Here is a 23134-nt window from a genome sequence, read left to right as displayed (position 1 = left end):
ATTATTTTTACAATAGTACTTCAATTCTCTTTGGAAGTCTTATCGTTACAGATTTGTTGTCATCGTAAAAAATATGCCGACTGACACATATGTTTTTCTGAAGCGTTTCTTTATCTTCAAAAAAAAAACAAAGTCGAAAAATTTCTTTGTACAATTATTTGTTGTTGCGTCCATTTAAAATTATTCGCAGTCAATTCTGGATATCGCTGGATGTGGTATCTCTAGAAAATTTTTTAAACAGATCCATAAGTACTGTTTTGCTCTCTTAAAACGTTTTTGATACTTGTATGAGGATACTCAATAACGACCAGTAAAACATCTAATTCGATTTTTTATGTGGTACAAAAAAATCTCATGGGAATATTTTTCCGAACGAACTTGATGTTTTCGCCTTATTTAGGTATATAGAGATTTTCATTATTAAAGAAGTAAAATAAAGAAAGAAATAAACGTCTTTTGCTGTATCTTTCAGTTTTTTAAATTATTTACAATCTTCATTATTTCGAGTTTTTTGGCACTTATTTAATGCTTTTTTACTTGGCGTACTGCCTGACCACAATATTTTTTCCATCATGGTTATGTCTTACTTGTATAACTTGTAGGCGTTTGCTATATAAGTTCAGCTTCAGAAGAAATGCAACAGATAACGGTTTGTCTTTTTCAAGATATAAACAGGAACATTTCAATCCATTTAAGTACATAAAAGTTATTATTGAAAAGTGATTTCTATTAAAAAGACTATCGAGGACATTTCAGTTAAAAAAAAGTGATGACTTTGAGTACAAATAGCTCAAATCGATTGCGAAAATGTACCGGAAGATATCTTAAATTGTTTACTTAAGCTGGTATTTAATAAAAATGCACTAAAACGATTTATAAGATGTTTTAATGATTTTTTTTTTCAAACATTTTATCAGAACTCCACACATGTGGAGTCTATATATTATGTACACTGAAGCCGCCCACAAGAGAAAAAGGAGTAGTCAATTGATGGCTACTAAATAAATCTACAACGATCTTCAATCAAAAATAAAGATTAGCAATCAGTTCTCCGAGAGTTTTATGGTAAATAAGGACCTAGGCAAGGCTGCAGTATATTTTCAACTTTTTTAAAATCTACCTAAATAGGGCAGTAATGAAATGCAGATGATTATGTCCTGGAATGAGTAGAATGGGCATACCATTAAACGATAAAACAATCTTATATACGCTTTAGGAAAGAATAGGACAAATTATTAACAAAACAACCACCATATTATAAAGAAATACAGCAAAAACAACGTTTTTCACACGGATATGTACAGACAATGACAGACCATCTCCTATCGAAATTAACATTAGATTGGCAACCACCTGAGCGAAAAAAATAAGAAAGGCCAAAAAAAAACACGGCTTGATAAAGTTCAAAAGATAATGTCAGAGAGAGAGATCTATGATCAGGAGATTTAGTTCATTGTCTCGATGATCGTTGCTGTTAGTTGGATTTTCTTTTTTATGTGTTTTGTTGTCCTAGGTTTTTCACCTCTTTAGGACGTGGTTTATTTTTTCAGAGAGTTGGCTTTTGTAGTTGAATTGGTTCCACAGCTGGTACGCTTCTTTGGGTTGTCTGCGGAGGAGGATCCTGGACAATCAGAGGTGAAACGGTTGTTGAGCTAAAACGGTCGTATTAAGAATTTTATTACTGAAAATATGGTTATAAATTGCCTGAATTTAATAGTTTTTAATGTTGTACTTTGACGGTAGCTGTGGCTGTATCCTCTGCAATAGACATGTAATATTGTGCAATGGGATCGGGAAACCACAGAAAATCGATACCTCCCTGTCTAGCAAGCTCGAAGTGAATATTTACTGGTTGCTACGGCGAAAAAAAAGGAGTTGCCTCCACGGTGTCAATGCATTTATCAGGGAGTTCGTTGCTGGCAAGAACCAGTAATTTAGTGGGTAGGAAAGGGAGTTTGGGTTTAGGTCATCTTTTGAATACATTGCCGATGGATAAGCAGGTAGTTTACAAGATATTTGGATTCCCCGTTAAAGGGGGAACAAGGATTCCCCATTCCAATCCCAGCAGTCTTTGTGTAAGCTGTCGGTTGAACAAAATATATAGGTTAAATCTGTACTTAATCGACGGCCTAATAAATGTTTTTTAAGTATGTATAAGTGTACGCGTGTGTGTCCATTCGAACTTACCATAGAGGGAATTGAGTAGACCGACTCTGCTCCTAACCTTGTTACAGGCGACTTCCATATTGGTCCTTCAGTTTAGCCATACCGAGGTACTCAATCTGGTCATGTAGTTGGAGTCGGTCGCCCTAGAGTCTAAGGTTGTATATTCCGGCTATATTGTATGAGGTAAATCTGCTGAGACTGGAGAGTCTCAGCAGATTTACCTGAGTTTTGTTTGGGTTAGGTGTTTGGTGATTTTGAGCAAAGTGCATTTATGTCTCGTACTGTTGTTACGAAAGCTGTATCGTCTGTGTAAAGCAAGTTCAGGGAATAAGTGTAACGTGGGTTTGGAAAGTCGTATAGTATATTTAGACTTTGAGTGAAGTAGGTGACGATCTCTGTCAACGCCGTTGTGGTGAAGTGACCTTTTCTAAAGCCGAATTGAAATGTTGGGTTAATGTGTTCTGTGGTAAAGTCAACGAGTCTCTCCTTAAGGATCCTCTCTAAGACCTTAGCCAAGACGTTTCGTAGAGAAATCGGCCTAGAAGAGTGCAGATTAGTCTGGGCTTTGCCCTTTTTATTGAGCATGGTTGTATTGGCTTTTTTCCATGGAAATGGAAAGTAACAGAGTCTAAGAGTGGCATTTTTTTAAATTTTATTGATGATGTATTGAGGAAGAGGTGGTTTGCTAGGGTTTATGACCCTATTAGGGACTGATATCTCAATCGCTTGATTTATCAGTTCATTAATGACCGTGATACCATGATTAATATCATCAGGATAATTTAAGTTACCTAACTGTGGAATGTTAGCTGACAAAAAGTTTTTGAATAGGTTCCAGTCGGCGTTTTTGTAGTCTCTTTTTATTTGAGAAGGATTGGGGGTAAAAGATTCAGTATCTGTTCTTTAACCAGTATAGGAACTTGACCCGACGTAATCGAGTCGCCAATAAAGCATTCGTCGCCTAATAAATCGATCAAGTCGTAAGTACATACGACCTGATTGACAGACGACATGCCCATGGGCCCATAAAAGTCGGCTCACGGTTACGTATTTGGTGGAGAGGAAGGTTAAGGAGCACATCTGAAAGGAGAATATCTGCACGGTTAGTAGCCGTGTCTCCAAATTGAGCGTTCCTGGCGTTAAAGTCTCCAAGAATGATGGTCTTATTTAGGCTGGATCAGGAGACTGTGCCAATAAATGTGAATATAGACTGGGTACCGGACATTATATAAGGGAGTTTTATGATCTGGATATTTGCATTTATTGCTCTATAAAGATTAGGTCATATATTCATCTAGCGTTTAAGCTCTCCTGTGGAATTTTATGTTAGGAAAAATATTTTTTGGTATATACAGGTTAGTTTATTAAAAATAATGAAAGTAAAAATATAAAACTTTATTTATACATTAGATACAGTTACACTCACCTTTATGTACAAATAGAAAAATATTTAAATAACAACTTCGTTTTCACTTCTAACCAATACAATCAGCAGACAAAGATATAATCGCATTTTATCTTTGTCTGCCAATATCTTTCAAAATAAATAAACTGGGATACCGACTTAAAGTGAATAAAAAGAATATAGTATGTACTTTATTAAAACGTAGTGATGATATATGTGATATAAAATCCATTGTAATCATACTACATCAAATATAGCAAGGAATGTTTTTCTTTTGCACTGTGTAAAGTCCATCTAAAAGTATATTGTCTTGGTTTTTCCCTCTTTAACCAGTAAAATTTCTTGTCAGTATTATAATAACAAAATAAATTAATTAAGGAGGAAACAATCAAGACAACAATGATGATACTACACTTATAGCAGCAAATGAGCAAGAAATGCTTAATCTCCTGCGAAGAGTTGAATACGAAAGCAATAAAGTTGGCTTAAAAATCAATAGAGCTAAGACAAAAATAATGGTGGTAATGGTGGACAGATTCCACACTATTCAACATTAACATCTTGTATAACTAACGATGGTAACTGTGAAACACAAGGTCGGAGACGTATTGGTATGGCAAAAATGCGATGAGTCGCCCAACTTAAGTTTGGAAAGACAGATATATCTCCCAAAGTATCAAGATGAGATGATGAATGCCCTTATATTCTCAATATTTCTATACGAAGCAGAGACTATTCTTCGCGGACGCGACCGCCAAAAAATTAAAGCCTTTGAGATGTGGCGCTGGAGAAGAATGCTGCGCATACTCCAGCCACATATATGACGTCATATTTTCTTGCTGTGAGAAATAAGCCGCCTGGTCGGAGAGTTTTGTATGGAAAGATTTTTTTGACAATCAAAAGAAAATGTTTGTATACTATGATTTCATTCGTTTTTTAACAAAAAATAAAAGGTTTTAGCTCTTAACGTATGTACTCTTTACTCTGTTATAACCTTTACCTTTTCTTCTGAATTTTCTTTTCTCAAAATTTTCTTTGTTCTGATATATGCAGAACAAGCATCTATTAAGAATTTATCACGCAGAATCGAATTTTATATTCCAGCAGGAGGTTGCTGCATGCTACGCTAAAAGAACTAAAAAATGGTTTGGAAACAATAACATTGTCTTCAAACTAAGTGTTTTGATGGCCTTCGAACAGTCCAGACCTTAATTTTATTGAGCCATTGTGGCATAAGATAAAACACAAATTGCGCAATGATGATATTAATCACTCTATTTATTTTGCCATATTCTTGTTTTCTTATTGCGAATTAAAATTATTTCCGGTTCAAACAAAAAGTTTGAACTGGAAATATATAGTACTATAATAGTACTATATACTAGTAACTGTAATAAATAAGTAATTTTTGGTTATATTATGTTTTGTTTCTTTTTATTCACTTGTAACTAGTGTAAAAGTTAACATGAGTCTTATTGAAAACATGTTCCAAAGAGTCCTTCATTACACTAGACACGCACGTTATTTCTAATTAAATAAATTATCACTTATACAACTAATAAATAAATATTTATACACTGGGCTAATTCGTCATAACTATGTACTTTTTTGTTCATTTTTATCACTTTCTTTCTTTCACACACCTTCATATTACAGTCCTTCAAATTTATAGAAATATTTTATTTGTGTCTTTTAAAATAAACAAATAAATAAATAAACAGCTTAATTATAGTTAGTTTTAGTCAGCTTACTTGTCTAATACGTCTATTAAATATGTTTTATCGGCAATGATCGGTTTTAAACAGGTCCCAGTAATTTGTATAACTTTTAAAAAATATCATGTGTTAGTCCAGCCACCAGAGATTGGACCCCTAAAAATCATATGAATAACCTGAATTTTGCCGAAAATATCGATTTTGGGACCTCAAAACAAATGCAAAAAAGTTTACCACTTTGACCCCCGGGTTTCCCCACAAAAGGGTTCCCCACGAGGGGTTCCCCCTCGTAGAGGGGTAAAAACGCAAAAAAAATATTTACCAAGAATCTGTACGCTGTAGAAAAAAATGTTTTAAATAAAAAATGTAGCTTAGCAAAAATTTTTATTGGCACTTTTTGTGTAGAATGAACTGTTCTCTCAGAAGCAACGCTTGAAGTAAACGGTGATCGACAAACACACTGTAACGTTATAATCGTCACATCTTTATTAATTTATATTTAAATAATTATTTTATTTTATTTTCTTTATTAATTTATTAATTCCTGAAGCTATCTTCAGTTGTTAGATCTCTGGCGGTCATTGCATCGTCGACATCGTCTCTCCAGGATCGTCTTGGTCAACCTCGTTTTCTTCTAGTTGGCGGAGTCCATTCTTCTATTTTTTTTTGGCCATCTATTTTCAGGCATTCCCCGAAGGTGTCCATACCAGTTAAGTCTTTTGGCTTCGATTGTGTCTATTATGTCTAGATCGATTTCCATTTCTCTCCGAATATCTTCGTTTCTCACCCTATCAAGTCTAGTGAGCTGGCAACATCGTCTCCAGTAGTTCATTTCCATGGCCTTAATTTTTGATTTGTTTCTTTGGTTTATTTTCCAGAGTTCGGCACCGTACAGCCCAATACTTTCTATTATTGTTTTATAAATTATTCTTTTATTTTCTTTTGTTATTTTTTTATTCCATAATAGTCCGTGTAGCTGTCTGGTGGCTGATCTTGCTTGGCCAATCCTGGAGTGTATTTCTTCGCTACTTCCTGCTTTTGATGTTATTTGGACTCCCAAGTATTTAAAATTGTCTTTTGGTTTTATAGTTCCCGTTTCGATTTGTAGGTTTTCTGGTTTTTCTCCTACAACTAAGTACTCAGTTTTTTGTATATTAATTTTGAGGCCCCATTTGGTATACTCATCTTCCAGTTTTCTAAGCATGTAGCCTACATCACTCTCGTCTTCAGCTAGAATGGCTTGGTCGTCAGCGAAGTGTATCGTGTACAATCTATCATCTCCGATTGGGATGCCCATATTGCAGCACTTTCTTCTCCACACTGAGAGTGCCTCATTTGGATATATTTTGAAGAGTGTAGGTGCTATACAGCAGCCTTGCTTTAGGCCCTTACTAATAGGAATTTCTCTAGTTAATCTATTGTTGTACTGCTTGTATATTTTTTTTGCTTATTCCTTGTTTTTCCATTGCTACCCAAAGCATTGAAAGTGGTACACTATCGTATGCCTTTGTCAGATCTATAAATACTATATGAGTTGAAAGGTTGTGGGCTAATATTTTCTCGATAACTTGCTTTAGAGAGAATATACTGTCCATACAGGATCTGCCTGCACGAAAGCCATTCTGTTCTTCAACATCTGTCATCTCTTTTTCAATTTTGTTTTTTATTATTTTTCCAAACAGTCTTGAGAGTGAATTTATGACACTTAGCCCCCTGTAGTTTGAACAATTCTTTATATCTCCTTTTTTGTAGATGTTGTTAATATGTGCTTTTGTCCACTCCGGTGGTAAGTCGTGTCCATTATAGAATAAGGTGAAGACATACTCCAGTAATTCCCGTAATACTTGTGGGCAATGTTTAAATATGTTTTATGTCTTAATTAAACATGATTAGTTAAATAATTGTTTTATTTGCTACCAGCTAAGGGTACATGATTTCATTCAAAGTTTAAGAAAAGACAAATTCACACTTAAGAGACTGAGCTAGGAGAAGCATAGACGATAAGCTCCCATGGTTGATTAAGGTATTATTTTTATAATAGTATTTCAAATCACTTTGGTAGTCTTATCGTTACACATTGGCACCATGTTACTTGTTTTATTCGAAGAATTGAGCTCTGAATTTTGGTTTGGTAGCAAATATACAATTTTAAATAAATACTATTTTTATGTATTTCAATATATTCATTTTTTTGCATTGAATTTTAATATTTCTATATTTTTGACTATTTTTATATATAAGTAACTTTATGAACATCAATTTTTACATGTTGGGTTAAAAAGTATTATCATTTTTATATATTTTAGCATATTTGATTTATATTTTTATAATCAGATATTTTTACATATTTTTTTTATGATGATCGGAGTTTTTTGAGGAGAGTCGATAAAACAGAGTGTCTTATCGACAAAAATCAAAATGATATTTAAACATCACGCAATTTTTGACATTTTTAAAGTTTTTAGTGACTTTAATAAAATGTATTACCTTCATTGACCAGTCGTAGTGAAATTTTCATTTTTAGAGACCAATATTTAAAACCTATAACATGAAATTTCAATTTTAAGTTGTGACAACAAAATGTGAGACGTTTATATATGAATAAAAAACGCAAAATTTAAACTTTTATATTACAAATGATCGCCCGTCATGGAAAATGCTTCAAACAAACGGTTTTGGATGTAAATTGTAGCAGAAGTTACATCAGTTAAAAAAACGTACTCGAGTAGTTAAAAAAGAGCAGCTTTAAACGTTTTAGATCGTTTGTAAGGCGAAAGTTTAAATTCAGCGTTTTTTAAGCATATTTCAAATGCCTCACATTTGTTGCCAAAATACAAAATTAAAATTTCATACTATAGTTTTAAAGATTGGTCTCTAGTAATCAAAACTTCATAGGGGCCGGTCAATAAAAGCAATAAATTGTATTGATCTTATGAGAATAATAGAAAATAGCAAAAATCGCGCCATGGTTATATATTTAACACATTTATATAAACTGAGTTTATTTGCGGTAAAATAAAAAAATTGCATACGAAAGCTGCACTCTTTACCTTTAAGACGCATCTTGATTTTTGTCGATAGAACACTCGGATCAAAAGATATAGAATTTTTACCGTCGAGCTGATACAAATTTTTGAACATGAATTTCGCGCGCGTAACTGACATTCGCTGTCAGTTACGCGCAAAAATCACAAATCGCTGATCGTTTCAAGCATTGTTTCTGGGAGAACGCTTTATTTTACACAAAAATGCTGTTTCTATGGGGTACAGAGGTTTGAAAAATCGATTTTTTTCCTTTTTCCGCCTCTACGAGGGGGATTTTAGGGAAAATCGCGGGAATAAAAGTGATAAGCTTTTTTGCACCTTTTTTGGCGTCGTAAAATTGACAATCACATCAAAATTCAGCTTGTTAGTATGATTTTTAGAGATTCAGTGGCATTTTCGTCTGTGACGACTGGAGTGTATTAACATTTTAGGGTTTTGTTTTTTTGCGTAACTCCTAACATATTAAAATATTTTGACTGAACTCGTTTAAAAATTTGCAGTTTAATACTCATATATAGGTATATATAGTCTTGAATTTAACGAACAAATTTGTTTATTTTTTAAAATTTGGGGAATGCTCTCTAAAAATATTTCTATAAATTTGCGTCGCGAGATCGAAAAACTATCTAAAATTGTAAAATCTGATTGATCCAGTCTCGAAACTCGCTTATCCTAGTGTAAACGCCGGGTTGGTTCGGCTCTGCACAGCCGATGCCCCAGGAAATGACACCAGCCAGTAAAAAGCGATTATCTTGTCGCTGGATAACCATCGGACCGCCTGAATCGCCTTCGCAGGAATCGAAGCCGCCACGTCTCCAGCCGGCGCAAATGAAGATGTGTGGGATGTGTTCGATATAGCCCGCAGCTCGGTACATCGATTCGCAGACCGTGTTGTTGATCACAGGAACGGACACTTCTTGTAGGACACTCGGTAGGGGACCATCTAAAAGATCAAATAAAATTATTAACTTTAAAAAATACATTAGAGTAAGAAAATATGATTTTTATTGCAGTTCTGATACATTCTTTTAAAATATAACTTTAAGATGACCGTTCTTACCTTCATATAACCTTCCCCAACCCGTTACATAGGCAGTTCTTCCAACGAAATTCTCATCGGATTGCGGAACACAAACTGGTAAGATATTCGGTTGGAACGTGACAGGCTCGTAAAACCTTAGTAGTGCTAAATCGTACTCGAATGTACGAGGATCGAATTGGGGATGTGAGGCTACTATTTGAACTCTTCTTTCTTGATGCAGATACGGTTCTGATTCGGTAGAAAGATCGTGCTCGCCTAACCGGAGAAGAAGATCACTCGGGGGTACACTGAAAAATAAACATGGGTATGTTTTTAAACATATTTTTAAAAATATCTTATACATTGCAGAATACACTTTATATTAATTTTTCCATTTTTAAATTAGAATTTTTGTAATATTACCATTTTACGAGAATATACATTTTTTTTTGGTAGGTACCCTTTCTGATTATATTACTCTTATTATTATTTAAATTATTCAAATCCATTTTACTCTTATTCGCGTCTAAAACTGACCTCAATTGCCTAATATTTCTACCATTTTACGTCACATTTATAAAAAATACACAACATTATATAAATAAATTATCGAATGTTGAATTTAATTCAAATAATATTTTAGTAAGTTTTGACATGAACAGTTTATTTACAAATGTGGTATTATATAAGACTTATATTACATTAGAAATATAATCAAAACAAAATTAGAACATGATGAATGATGATATATTGCCAATCAGAACAAGACTAAATATATCAGCTATAATGAAGATATTAACATTGTGTACTGGTAATTCCTAGTTTCAACTAAATAATGAAATTCTATACGAAAATTATGGCTTAGCAATGGGCTCTAGTTTACCTGCATTATTAGCCGATATATTTATGGAAGATTTTGAAACAAATATTATTTCTTTACAAAATGTAAAACCCATAGTATGGTGGAGATATGCAAATGATGTCTATTCTCAATATGGCCTTATAGATCAGACTTATTGGACAAATTCCTAAATGATATATATGATAAAGAAGAGACAAATTCTTTGGCAGAATGCAGTAGCATCTGGTTACCCATATTAAAAGAGGAAGTTATAAAAAAGGAAAATATTACTATTACTAAGTCAGTAACATATGGAGGATACATCATTTATATTTTTAAATAACATACTATGAGTACTATGAGTATTACGAGGATCTTTCTTCATAATTTACTATGGAATAACTAGCAGGAGAATTTTTCTGTCATCATGGCATGTAGTTTTCTTTTTAACGAATCACATGCTATGATTTTTCTGACGGATATTCTCAAGTTGATTTCGCGACAAAAACCAAAATTTGTTTGATGTATTAATGTTTGTATTTTGAGAACGATTTCCTAAGTGGAAATTAAAACGTCAATAAACTATTTTAAACTTATATTATAGCTTATTTTCAATCAAAATAATAATTGCTTTAAGATGTCATAAAAAATAGCTTCAGAACGATATTTTAAAAAGATTATTTAAAAATAACGGTTTTAGGATTATTCTTAGAATATGTTTCCCAGTTCCTCAATTCTTTTGTATTATTCCATAGCCTCCTGACTTATTTTCTTAGCAGGTACTACATCTAAATAGTTTCAAGTTTGTTAATGTACCTGGACATTAACCTTCATTCTTACAAGATGTAGGTGTAGCAAAACAAGCCAAACAGAAAACTATGGATAGAATACTACTATTTATTTTGTCTGTCTTCTTTTTTTTATTTGAAACTGCTTCAACTACAAGGAATATTATCAATGGTCGATTTTACAGATAACATAAATTTAAAATAAAGACAAAGAATACAATTAGATTTTGTTAACTAGTGCCGAGGAAACCAAAAAAGTATGGTACGATTGTGGTCACTATGTTCACTTAGAATGTCTTTTATTGTTGTAGATAACTGTTCATGTTGTCTTTCAAATGTGTACAACGGACACTCCACTAATCAGTGATGTAATGTTAGATCACTATCACATGCGTAACGCAAAGGTTCGGGTTGCTTCTGTAGTAGGAAATCATGTGTGATATTGGTGTGTCCTAATCGTAGTCTGGACATGAAGTTTTTAAGATTGTGACACGAATTTCCTTTGAAATGTGTTTCTTGCAAACACATTTCAGGAGGATGGGTAATGAAATCATCCCTAGGATGGATCACTCTAAGATGGAAGGATGAAATTTATTTATAAGAATTTTAAGATCTTCTAAATGAGTATGGTACATATTTAGGTTCCATTGAATAATAGAATTGAAAATAGTTTAATTAATAAGTTTCCAGAGAGGAATCGCTAGGACCAATGGTAGAAATATTATTTAAAATTTGTTCTGTAATTTTGTTTATAATTCTAGAACAACGGGATTTAAGATATCTTGGATTAAACACAGGATGTATTTTCTTTAGAAAGTCTATCAATCCTTGGATATCCTCCAAGTAAGTTCTGGTGACACTGAGAGGATCTGAAGAACCATGCGCATTTTTAAAGAACTCAATAAGTTCTTCCTGTGTTAAGTATCCATTGTTGGAGTGTCTTTTGAAGAATTGACTGGTGCATTTGGTAAGATCTTCTACTAGGTTTCTGTTGTTTTCTTGTTGAATTTTTGGTTTTTTGCTTCGTAGCTTCGGTTCAGTGAAGGTATTTTGTTTATCTCTTGGTGGGGACATTATTTCAGATACGTTTCGTTTAGGGTTCTGGGATGAGGGTGTATCTTGATCTAAAGTATCCATTTAAGTCTCATTGGGTAGGTCACAGTTTATCGGAGTATGCTTATTTGATTGAGAGGTAACTATTTTTCTAGGCGTTTCAGCCTCAGTAAGAGAGGATTGTGTAGAAGAATTTATCAGCAAAGGAGCTAATTGTTGTATTGTAGTTTCAGTCTGGGTAGGAAAGGATTTTGTAGAAGAAATTGTCGAATGGGGAGCTAATTGGTGTACTTCCTGTAGAAAGTTTGGACGAACAGTATATAGGGTGTTGTTTATAGGAGTCTGATTATTTTTATTAGGACACTGAGATGCAAAATGTCCTTGCTACTTACATAAGTAGCAAGATTGCTTGTCGATGGACAAGAAAATTCTATAGTTGTTATCCTCATGGTTAGACTTCGGCAAATATGCATATTGCATATTTTGCATATTGTGCATATTTTATGCAAATATTTCATATTTTGGCATATTTGTATAAAAGTTTGCATAAAGTGCATAAAAGTTCAGATTTTTATACTGTATTTGAAAATTTTTAAACATACCAATTTATTTCAATTCTTGTATAAAATTTTGTAGTCATTTTAATCAAGAAATGATCTAAGTACGTAATCTCTACAGGTACAAAACATTTACAATTTCAAAGAAGATCAATTTAAGTAGCCCTCAACATTCTTAGAAAGTCTCGGTCACTGAGGCATTCAGTTATTGGATAATCGCTAAGGGTTCGCTTATTTGCATTTTATGATCTAATCCCCAAATCTATCTACAATTTATTGTATCTAGCAGGTAAACGGCTAATAGTTTTGTTCCTAATTTAGGGATTTTCCAAAATCTCCCAGTTTATTGAATTAGGTACCTAAACATTTCTAATTTGATGCTCAGATTTGTAAATCATTTTTGTTTTGATATTCAAAGCGTAAACATTCGTTGTGCGTAACAAAAAGGAAGATTGTGATTTTATAATGCCTAAAACAACCAGTGCTTCAACTTGGATTAAACCTTATAAAGAGCTGTCTATGGATATGGGAAAAATCTACTGTTCAGTCTGTGGCAAAATTGTAAGTATCTAATATTTTCTATTAAATATCTAATATTTCATACATACAGGGTGTTTCCAAATGACACTTACAACGTTTGACTGTAGATACTTCTCGAAAAATTGAACAAAACGATATAGTTAATGAGGGGTCAAACTTATTTACTTTTCGAGATACAGGGTGTTAAAATTAAAAAAAATTAAATTCTTTTAGTTAATAACAACAATAACTTTAAAACCAATAAACGTATTTACTTGAAATTTAGTACTCGTAGGTTGTTTTTATGAAAAATAGCTTCCTTTAGTGAGAAAAAATTGTCCATGGTACAATACAATGGTGTGTATTTAGAAAAATTTTTCACCTTTACTTTTTTTTATGAAGTCAGCTATTCTAAAACACAATTATTTTTATTGTAATTGAATTAACAAAAAAAAACTTTTGTTGAATTTTAAAATAAGTTATATGATGTACTAATGGTTAGTAACAAAAACTAATTTCTGGATTAATACTGCATTTAAAACACTTAGCGAGTGTTTTTTTTTTCCAAACCAGTTATTTGATTAACCAAAAACACCTTGTATATTTTTATATTTTAAAGGTTGGGTTAAAATAAAGGTTTTTATTTTTATTTATAGATAGCATGTGAGAAGAAATTTCAGATAGACCAACATGTGAGAACTGCTTCACACATTGCAAAAAAAGGAAAAATAGGAGGAAAACATTAAACTTCAATGGCTAAATGTTTCCAATCTACTTCAAAAAAATTAGATGAGCAAGAAACTTTTAATGAAGACTTGTGTCGCGCATTAGTGTCTGCAAACATACCGCTTTCAAAATTAGCAAATGTAAATTTTAGTTCGTTTCTAAAAAAATATTGCAAACTTAATGTTCCAAGTGATCGGTCTCTAAGAAGAAATAATGAGAACGGGCTATACTCGTCGGTGTTAATTAATATTAAGGAAGAAATTGCAGATAATTATTTTTACATATCTGTAGACGAAACCACTGATTCCTCAGGAAAGTATATTGCTCATTTATTGATTGGTGTTCTTAAAGAAGATACCTTACCAAAATCTCATCTTATTTCATGCCAGCAACTTGAGAAAACAAATGCTTTAACAATTTCGCGTTTTATACAAGAAACGTTAACAACTTTTTTTCTTCCGACAACTATTCCTTCTAATAAATTACTGCTTATTTTGTCGGATGCTGCTCCTTATATGGTAAAAGCAGGACAAAATTTAAAAATATTTTTCCCAGATTTAATACATGTTACTTGTGTAGCGCATGGATTAACCAGAGTTGCAGAGGAAATACGAAAAAAGTTTCCTCTTGTAAATACCATGATATCCAGTGTCAAAAAAGTATTTCTTAAATCTCCTATAAGAATTCAACTTTATAAAGAAATGCTACCTAACATTCCTCTTCCACCACAACCTATTTTAACGCGATGGGGAACATGCTTAGAAGCAGCTAATTTTTATGCAGATCATTTTGTTAAAATAAAGAACATAATTGATACGTTAACAGATGAAAGTTCCCAATCTCTTTTGGATTCTAAACAAACTTTTCAGAGTAACTTGCTTCAACAAGAACTTTCATTTATAAAATGAAATTTTAGTTTTGTTCAAAAAACAATTACTCAGTTAGAATCACCAAAACTGTCATTGTTCGAAAGTACAGCATTAATAAAAGAATTTGCGTCATGTTGTCGGAACGTTAGAGGTAATATTGGAAAAGATATTTTAAAAAAATTTGAAGCTACTATGGAAAAAAATAAAGGTAACCATATTCTTTCTGAAGTAGTCAGTGTTCTAGCTGGAAATATTTCGGAAACAATTAATTTAGAACCAAATGTTTTGGTTAGTTTGAAAAATGCTCCCGTTACATCAGTTGATGTTGAACGAAGTTTTTCCATATATAAATATATGTACTCAGACAGAAGCCACAAGTTTTTGTTAGAAAATTTTGAACACCACTTGGTCATTTATTGTTACCATAATTCTAAATAAGTTTATTCATACTTAAAAATGATGTAGTTACTTAAAATAAATGTACATCTTAATGAATAGTAGGAAATATTTAGTTATGTACACTTTTTTTTTAAATAAAATTGTTACTATTTTACGATTTTTTTATTTATTTGTATGCATATTTTGTAAAATATTTGCATATTTTCGGGTAAACACGTGCATATTTATGAGCATATTTTCTACATTTTTATTTGCATATTTGCCGAAGTCTACTCATGGTTAATTAACATAGAATCTGCTAATTTGTCTAAGTTAGTTGGCGCTATAAAAGTGTATCGTCGGAAACTCAAGATATGCTTGAATGCTGGATTTGAAGTTCCTATCCTAAGAAAGTCAATTGGAGTTATTAGATGTATATATATAATATATATATATATATATATATATATATATATATATATATATATATATATATATATGATGTAGATATGTATTATAAAGAAGTTTTTCAAATGCTCTTCTATAATGCTGTACGGAATACTTGGAGATACGTTGGAAATAATCAATCGTTTATTTGGAGTTATTAGTCTTCGGGCTTGAATACGTTCTTGATTAATTACTACAATTCCATTGTCGTTTGCTAGAAACTCGTCGACTGTCTGTTCAGTAATAAAGAAGATACAAATACGATCGTTTATAATTTTAGAAATAGAATACATTTTTTTGGGATCCACTTTACAAGTTACTGCATTAAGGTAAACTTCAATATTAGAGTTTGGGAGTGAGTGAAGTAGAATTGCTTGTTTTTCGTTTGGAAATTTATTTGTAGGTTGATTAAGAGCTGTAAAATATAATTTTGATGGTAGATTTACAAGTAGATTGCCAGAACTTTCCATGGTGGAAGTTCCCGCTGCTGAGTCCATTTCCATGCTTGGTCTAAGTAACCTGAATACGGCCCTGGTGCTTATAATGGATCATTACTGGAAGGAACAAGTAATAAACCTCACGCCAAATCGGCGAAATAGTTGTTTACCCTTGATTTGTTATAGATGAAATAGGAAAGTCAAACTTACAATTTTTAGTCCAGAAGAAGTAACACTTTTACACTGCACCTTTGTTTAAATTTTAAATATAAACAAAATTCTACATTTGAAACAAAAAAAATTTCTTATTTTGTCCAAACTAACAAGCTAATGTTAAATATCAATTATCGCTAATTGCTGATATGTTTATTGTTCGAAGTTTAGAACGAGAATCTGTATGTCTTCTTGATATTCATTTTCAAATGGAAATTAACCAATTTTTAGTTTCGACTGTAATTCATATCTAATTTTTCACTCTTTTGTTCTAGATTAAGTCTTTGCTCGTTCATAGTATTCTCAGTATTTATATTTAATCGGATCTTTTATAATTTATTCTTATCCAACCCTCCATTTAACAAGGTCTTGGTAATCTTAGTTATAGTTCTTAATAACAGAATACGTAATATGAAATTGTCTGTATAAAACAAGAACCGGTGCACTATTCCTTTCATCTATGCAAATCCAATCTTCTTTGAGAAAACCACTTGTTAGTTCAACCGTCGAGACAATGTAACTGAGGATGACGCTGATGTAATTTGAAAACCCCTTGATGTGCAAAATTAATGTAACGTTCTCAGGATATCTGCAAGAGTTCGGCGACTGAGTGCCTGATGTAATTGAGAGATTCTTTAATAATTGAAAAGTTTTATTAATAAAATGTAGGTAAGAGATTTGCTTTTATTTGAGGCTTACAGTGAATGTATCCATTTGAGTTTTTAGCACAGGAAAATTAAAGAAAAATGTTAGTTTGTACACGAAAATAAAAAAATAGAAAATTAAGGTGTATTATTGATTATTTTATATCTAAACAAAATTATATATTGTGGATGCTATTGTTCTACAAAACTAAAAATTAGTCAACCTATGGCATTAACGTTAATGGCAAGTTAAACCACCTCAGATTCGCTGACGACATAGTGATTATAGCGAGCACATTCGAGGAACTGCAAATTATGATGAGGGAACTCGCAGCCTGCCCCCAATACGTCGGCCTAAAAATGAATATGACAAAAAACAAAAATAATGACAAACACAGATGACTCCAGACGTATAACTATAAACGGCAGTGAGATATAACAAATCCAGGAATATATCTACCTAGGCCAAATCCTTAGACTTGACAAAGAGAACCAAAGTACGGAAATTACTAGAAGAGCAAGACTAGCATGGGAAGGATTTGGAAAACTTAGTTGGATACTTAAGAACCGCAAAATACCCCAATACTTGAGGAGCAAAGTGTTCAACCAATGCATCCTTCCTATCATGACATATGGATGTCAAACCTGGACCCTAACTAAGGCAAACATGAATAAACTAGCCACAACAGAAAGAACAATGGAAAGAGCAATGCTAGGTATACGACTGTCAGATAAAAAGAGGAACGACTGGGTAAGATCCAAAACAAAAGTAGAGGAAATAGCAACAAAAATTGCCAAACTTAAATGGAGCTTCGCGGGCCACACTGCTAGACAAAAAGACCAACGTTGGAATACTACAATACAACATTGGAGACCTTACGAAAGTAAACGACCAAGAGGAAGACCACAGATGAGATGGGTTGATGACATTAAAAAAATAGCCGGAACAAATCGGAAATGTGTTCCTCAGAATAAAGACTGATGAAAGGAGTTGGGAGAGGCCTATGTCCAAACATGGACGACATAAGGTTAAGAAGAAGAAGAAGATTGTTCTAAAGCTATTTCCTTGTGGCATGTTAAAGTAATTACTATTTAAATGAAAATAAGCTACAATTAAAGGTTAAAGTAGGTACGTTTATTGACGTTTCATTTTAATTTCCGAAGTGGAAATTGAAATGTCAATAAAGGTACTTTAACCTTTAATTGTGGCTTATTCCCATTTAAATAGTAATTATTGTGGATGCTGTTAGTAAATAAATACAACAAAGTTTCAGGGAAAAATAATTGCTGCACTGATTTAATAAAGCTACTGAAAGCTCGAAATATAAGTGAAAGATTAAGTGAATAGAGCAAACAGAGCCGCAAGTTGTCTGACAATATAGAAAAATAAAAATGTCGGAAAAGACATAAAAAGCAGAATTTACAAAGCAGTCATCACACCAATACGCGGTAGAAACACGACCTAATAAAAAAAACGAAAATGAAAGGACAGAGCTAAAAGTACAGATATACGACGTAGATTTAGGGTGGAGAACATCAAGCTCAAGGTAAGAAATAGAAGGTCAGAAGGTAAGAAATAGAAGAAATAGAAGGTAAGAAATAGAAGAGTAGAATGGAATATTCATCTATGCCAAAATGACAACAAATTGAGTAGAAAAAACAGCAATATACGGTTTTTCAATAGGAAGACGATTAGTAGAAATACCACTTTCGTGACGCTTTCCTGCTGTTTTTTCTAGACGAAATTCTAAACATAATTGTCATGGAAACTAATCGGAAGGCTCAAGTGTATTACGATAAATGGAATGATGAAAATCCAAATAAAACTAGAGTATAGGTTTGCGTTGATTCTGTAGAGATTTAAGCTTATATTGGAGTATTGTTTATACTTGGAGTTTTTCATGGAACGAAAGAGGCGATCGATATACTTTGGTGTGACGATATTGCTTACTGCCGTCCTATAATACTAGCTGCTATGTCTAGAGATAAGTTCAAATAAATAACACAAATACACAGCACCAATGACGAACTTTTTTGTGCCACCGATTACCTGTGTAAAAACATGTTCCACAGAGGAATCGATAGACCTAACCAACATTGAATAAAGGCGCTTATGGACAGCAATAAGAACACCATAAGCACGAGTCTTTGAACTAGTTTGAGTGTTCCTATCATGTCTATACACATTAAAGTCACTTAATCCCAATTCAGATTCGAAGATTCTACATGTAAGCCATGTTTCAATGATAACAATAACATCATAACTAGAGAGACTCACAGCATGTCTGAAATTCTGAAGTTTAGTGCACATATCGGCAACATACCGTGACCTTCCAGTCATTCTCACCCTGTGTTTTTCTGAATTCTGAATCCTGATAAATGACCTTCATTTTCTCACGCTGTGAAGATGTAAGATCAGCTCCAATGCGCAAATTAGAACCCATTAAAGATCTACGATGTTTTAAACATGAAATCACTATTGCTGAATCATTAAATGCGACTATGAAAGGTCTTGGTTTATCTGTTAGTTGACCAAGATGGAAATCTTTAAAGGTGCTGTTCGTTACACCTATTTTATTGAGAATTCCTTGGATCTTATTTCTTTATTATGACCGACCTTATTTAATCTACAACTTAAAAATATATTTTCACTCACTATAATTTAAAAGTTGTAAATTAGTTTCGAAAAAAAAAATAGTTTAAAAAAATTTTGAAGTTTATTCATACTGCTGTTGACACACTTTTTAAAAAAACTGGTGACATGGGGTTATCTTTATCCTATGTAAAATCTAAAATTATAAACTTTAGTAGACGTCCCCCTTCTCCATCTTCACTTATTTTGATCAACAATGTCCCTCTTCCTGTTGTTAAACAATGCAAAATTCTCGGATTAACGTTTGGCTCACGACTAACTTGGAAGCAACATATATTTACAATAAAAGGAGAAACGTACATAAGACTAAACATAATAAAAACTCTATCACATCATTATTGGGGATCTGACGAAAACTCACTTCTTAAAATATACAGATCACTAATACGCTCAAAGCTAGATTATGGTTGTCACATATATATTCGCCTCCAAAACATATATTAACCTTCTAAACTCAATTCACAACACAGCCCTTCGTCTTTGTATTGGCGCTTTTCTATCTAGTCCTGTAGATAATCTTTATTGCGAAGCTAACGAACCTCCTCTTTGTATAAGACGAAAACAACTGCTACTCTCTTATGCAGCATCGGTATCAGCTAACCCCTCTAATCCAGTGCATCCATTATTTGTAATGTCCACGTATAATTTACACAATACCAATTCCTTACCACCAATAAAACCTATTCCACTAATTTTAGCACAGACACTTAATGATATGTCTCTTACACATGCCCTTCCTCTTTATCCCCCTCCATCTCCTCCTTGGATCATATCCACGCCCAAATTTAACACCTCACTCACCAAATTCGATAAAAATAAACATCCGAAAGAGATCATTATAAATGCATTTAAAGACATTACAGATACAAATAAATACGATCTAATATTTTACACGGATGCCTCAAAAAATGACACAGGAGTGGGCTGCTCTGTTACAACCTCTCATTCACTAATTAAGTCATCACTTATACCAACCGTCAGCAGAGTTCATACTGGCGAATTATTTAGTATATTGCAAGCTTTTAACCATATATCTCCACCTAATAAGCAGGTTGCCATATGCACAGACTCTTAAGCATCAATCCATTCTATCAAAAATATATTTACTGATCATCCAATCGTCCAAAAGATCCTAGACTCTTACCAAATTATCTAGTCCCAAAACATAACAGTTACCATAATCTGGCTGCCATCTCATATTGGTATAGAAGGCGATGAAACTGCAGATCACTATGATGCTAAACTTGCTACAGCGTCACCTGAAATCACCGATAAAAGTCAAATTTGTAAGGACCTAAAATCATATACTAAAAGAAGAACTAGACTCCTTTGGCAGCAGTATTGGAACTCTAACCGTTCGATCTTACACGAAATACAACCGTCAATAACCAGTCAGCCTACATTTGACTATTCAGCCCTTTCAAGAGGAGATCTCATTGTGATAAGACGACTTCGGATAGAACATTCAAAACTCACACACGGCTACCTAATGTCCTCTATCATCCATCCCTCCTGTCAAATCTGCCAATCATATTTGACAATCAATCATATTCTCACTGAATGCCATCAACATTCGGCCAGAAGATTACAATACAAACTCAAAAGTGAAGTACGAGATATCCTAAACAACCCTGACCAAATAAAAGCTGTGCTACAATTCCTTAGAGATGAACACTTATATTAAAAAATATAATTAGATTTTAATTTAGACAACATATTCTTAATGTAACACCTAATGTTTGTGTAATGAAAATTCGTGTTATAGTACCTGTGTAAGTGGCCATAGTAGCCGAGCATGTTAAAGTTGAAATAAAAAAAAAATTATATTGCGGTTGTATATTTGAACCTTATCTCTCTAATTTTGCAATTTATAATATTTTATACTGCTCCATTTTATATACCTTTTAACTCTTTGCAAACCTAAAAAGCTTTAAGGAAAAGCCCTTTGTAATTACATTAAACAAAATTTTCGTTTCCTTTTTTCGTTTTTTTTTTCCGCCTCATAGCTCTTAATTTCCGGCATTATTTATTCTCACGATCCTGCAGGATTTACTTTACATGCGCTTTATCCCGGCTACTGTTTCAAGTTTATGACAGCCCGTTTATGGAGATAGGTCACGAAATTGGGTCACGGGGTGTTGTGGTGCAATCGATGAATCCCGTCTGGGGGAACTTTCCAAGTGCAACGCGGCGTTGTGTTGCATTTGCTCCATTTATCCCATTTATTCTCTAAATGCTTGGAATAGTATATATTTACAGTGGGTCCTGAATAAGCCATAAATTTATTTTAAACTAGCTGTTCAGATTAAACCAAAATCAGGAAAGAATTCGGTGTTTTTATTGATAATTAGTGGACATAATTTAATGCTAAATCCTAAATGGTAAAATATCAGATTGTTTACATTTTTCTCTCCTGTCGTCCCCCACCTTCTAACAAGAACACTAACAAGAAAACAATTCGGATTTCGTGATGCTCTGGGAACACGGGAGGCCCTTTTTGCTGTACAGGTGCTATTTCAGAGATGCAGGGATGTGAATTGTGACATATACGTATGCTTTATAGATTACCAGAAGGCATTTGCAAGAGTAAAACATGACAAATTAATTACTCTAATGCAAGAAATTGGAATTGACAACAAAGATCTTAGAATTATCAGAAACATTTACTACAATCAAACGCCAAAATCAAAATAGAAGACCAGTTAACTGATAAAATTGCAATAGAACGTGGAGTACGACAGGGCTGTATTTTGTCTCCATTGTTGTTCAATATTTATTCTAAATGGGTATTTAAGGAAGCTTTAGTCAGCAACAGATACGGACTAGCTCTTAACATAAAGAAAACCAAATTTATGACAATTAGTAAAAACCCAATACTGAACGCTCAACTTACAATCAACCAACAGAATATCGAAAGAGTCGAGCAATATACATATCTAGGCACCAATTTAAATAGCCAATGGGACCACTCAACAGAAATTAAACAGCGAATAATAAAAGCAAAAGCAGCATTCGTTAGATTGAGAACTGTTTTCAACAGTCGAGACATATCATTAAAAACAAAATGCCGTCTATTGAACTGCTACATATTCACAGTTCTGCTCTACGGAATGGAAGCGTGGACACTGACTGTTGAATCTATGAATCGGCTCGAAGCTTCCGAAATGTGGTGTTATAGGCGCATCTTGCGTATATCCTGGGTTGACAGAATTACTAATGTAGAGGTCCTGCGTAGAATGGGGAAAGAATGTGAAATTCTCATGGCCGTCAAAACTAAAAAGTTGGAATATCTAGGACATCAGGTAATAAGAAATCAAGAACGTTACGCCTTCTCCAGCTGATTCTCCAAGGGAAGGTAAATGGTAAGAGAGGACCGCGAAGAAGACGCATTTCCTGGCTTCAAAATTTACGAAAGTGGTATAACACGACTACCACTGAATTGTTCCGCGCTGCAATAAACAAAGTAAAGATAGCCGTGATGACCGCCAACATCCGGAACGGATAGGCACTTTAAGAAGAAGATCCACCTCAGACGTCCTATCTTAATATGTTTTACGATATCAGATTCCTGGTATACTCTATCAAGTTCGAAGTTGTATCGTCTTCTTCATTATCATTCACTGCTCCATAAGTTTGCCTTAGTACTTTTCTTTTAAA

At 33.2% G+C, this 23134-nt stretch overlaps 1 protein-coding gene across 1 annotated transcript in view; it reads right to left on the bottom strand.

Annotated features, from left to right (window-relative positions):
* Nucleotides 1-3545: 3545 nt before the first annotated feature.
* Nucleotides 3546-23134, bottom strand: part of Np (serine protease notopleural) — a 133751-nt gene continuing 114162 nt past the window's right edge. The window contains exons 7-8 of the mRNA XM_072535708.1: nt 9392-9660; nt 3546-9274 (exon numbers count right to left, since the gene is read on the bottom strand). Of these exons, the coding sequence (XP_072391809.1) occupies nt 8958-9274; nt 9392-9660 (586 nt within the window). The 3' untranslated portion in view covers nt 3546-8957. The remainder of the gene's footprint in view (nt 9275-9391; nt 9661-23134) is intronic.

Source organism: Diabrotica undecimpunctata, chromosome 6 (genome assembly GCF_040954645.1).
Source record: "Diabrotica undecimpunctata isolate CICGRU chromosome 6, icDiaUnde3, whole genome shotgun sequence".
Taxonomy (NCBI): Eukaryota; Metazoa; Arthropoda; class Insecta; order Coleoptera; family Chrysomelidae; genus Diabrotica; species Diabrotica undecimpunctata.
This window is presented reverse-complemented; position numbering and strand designations above follow the sequence as displayed.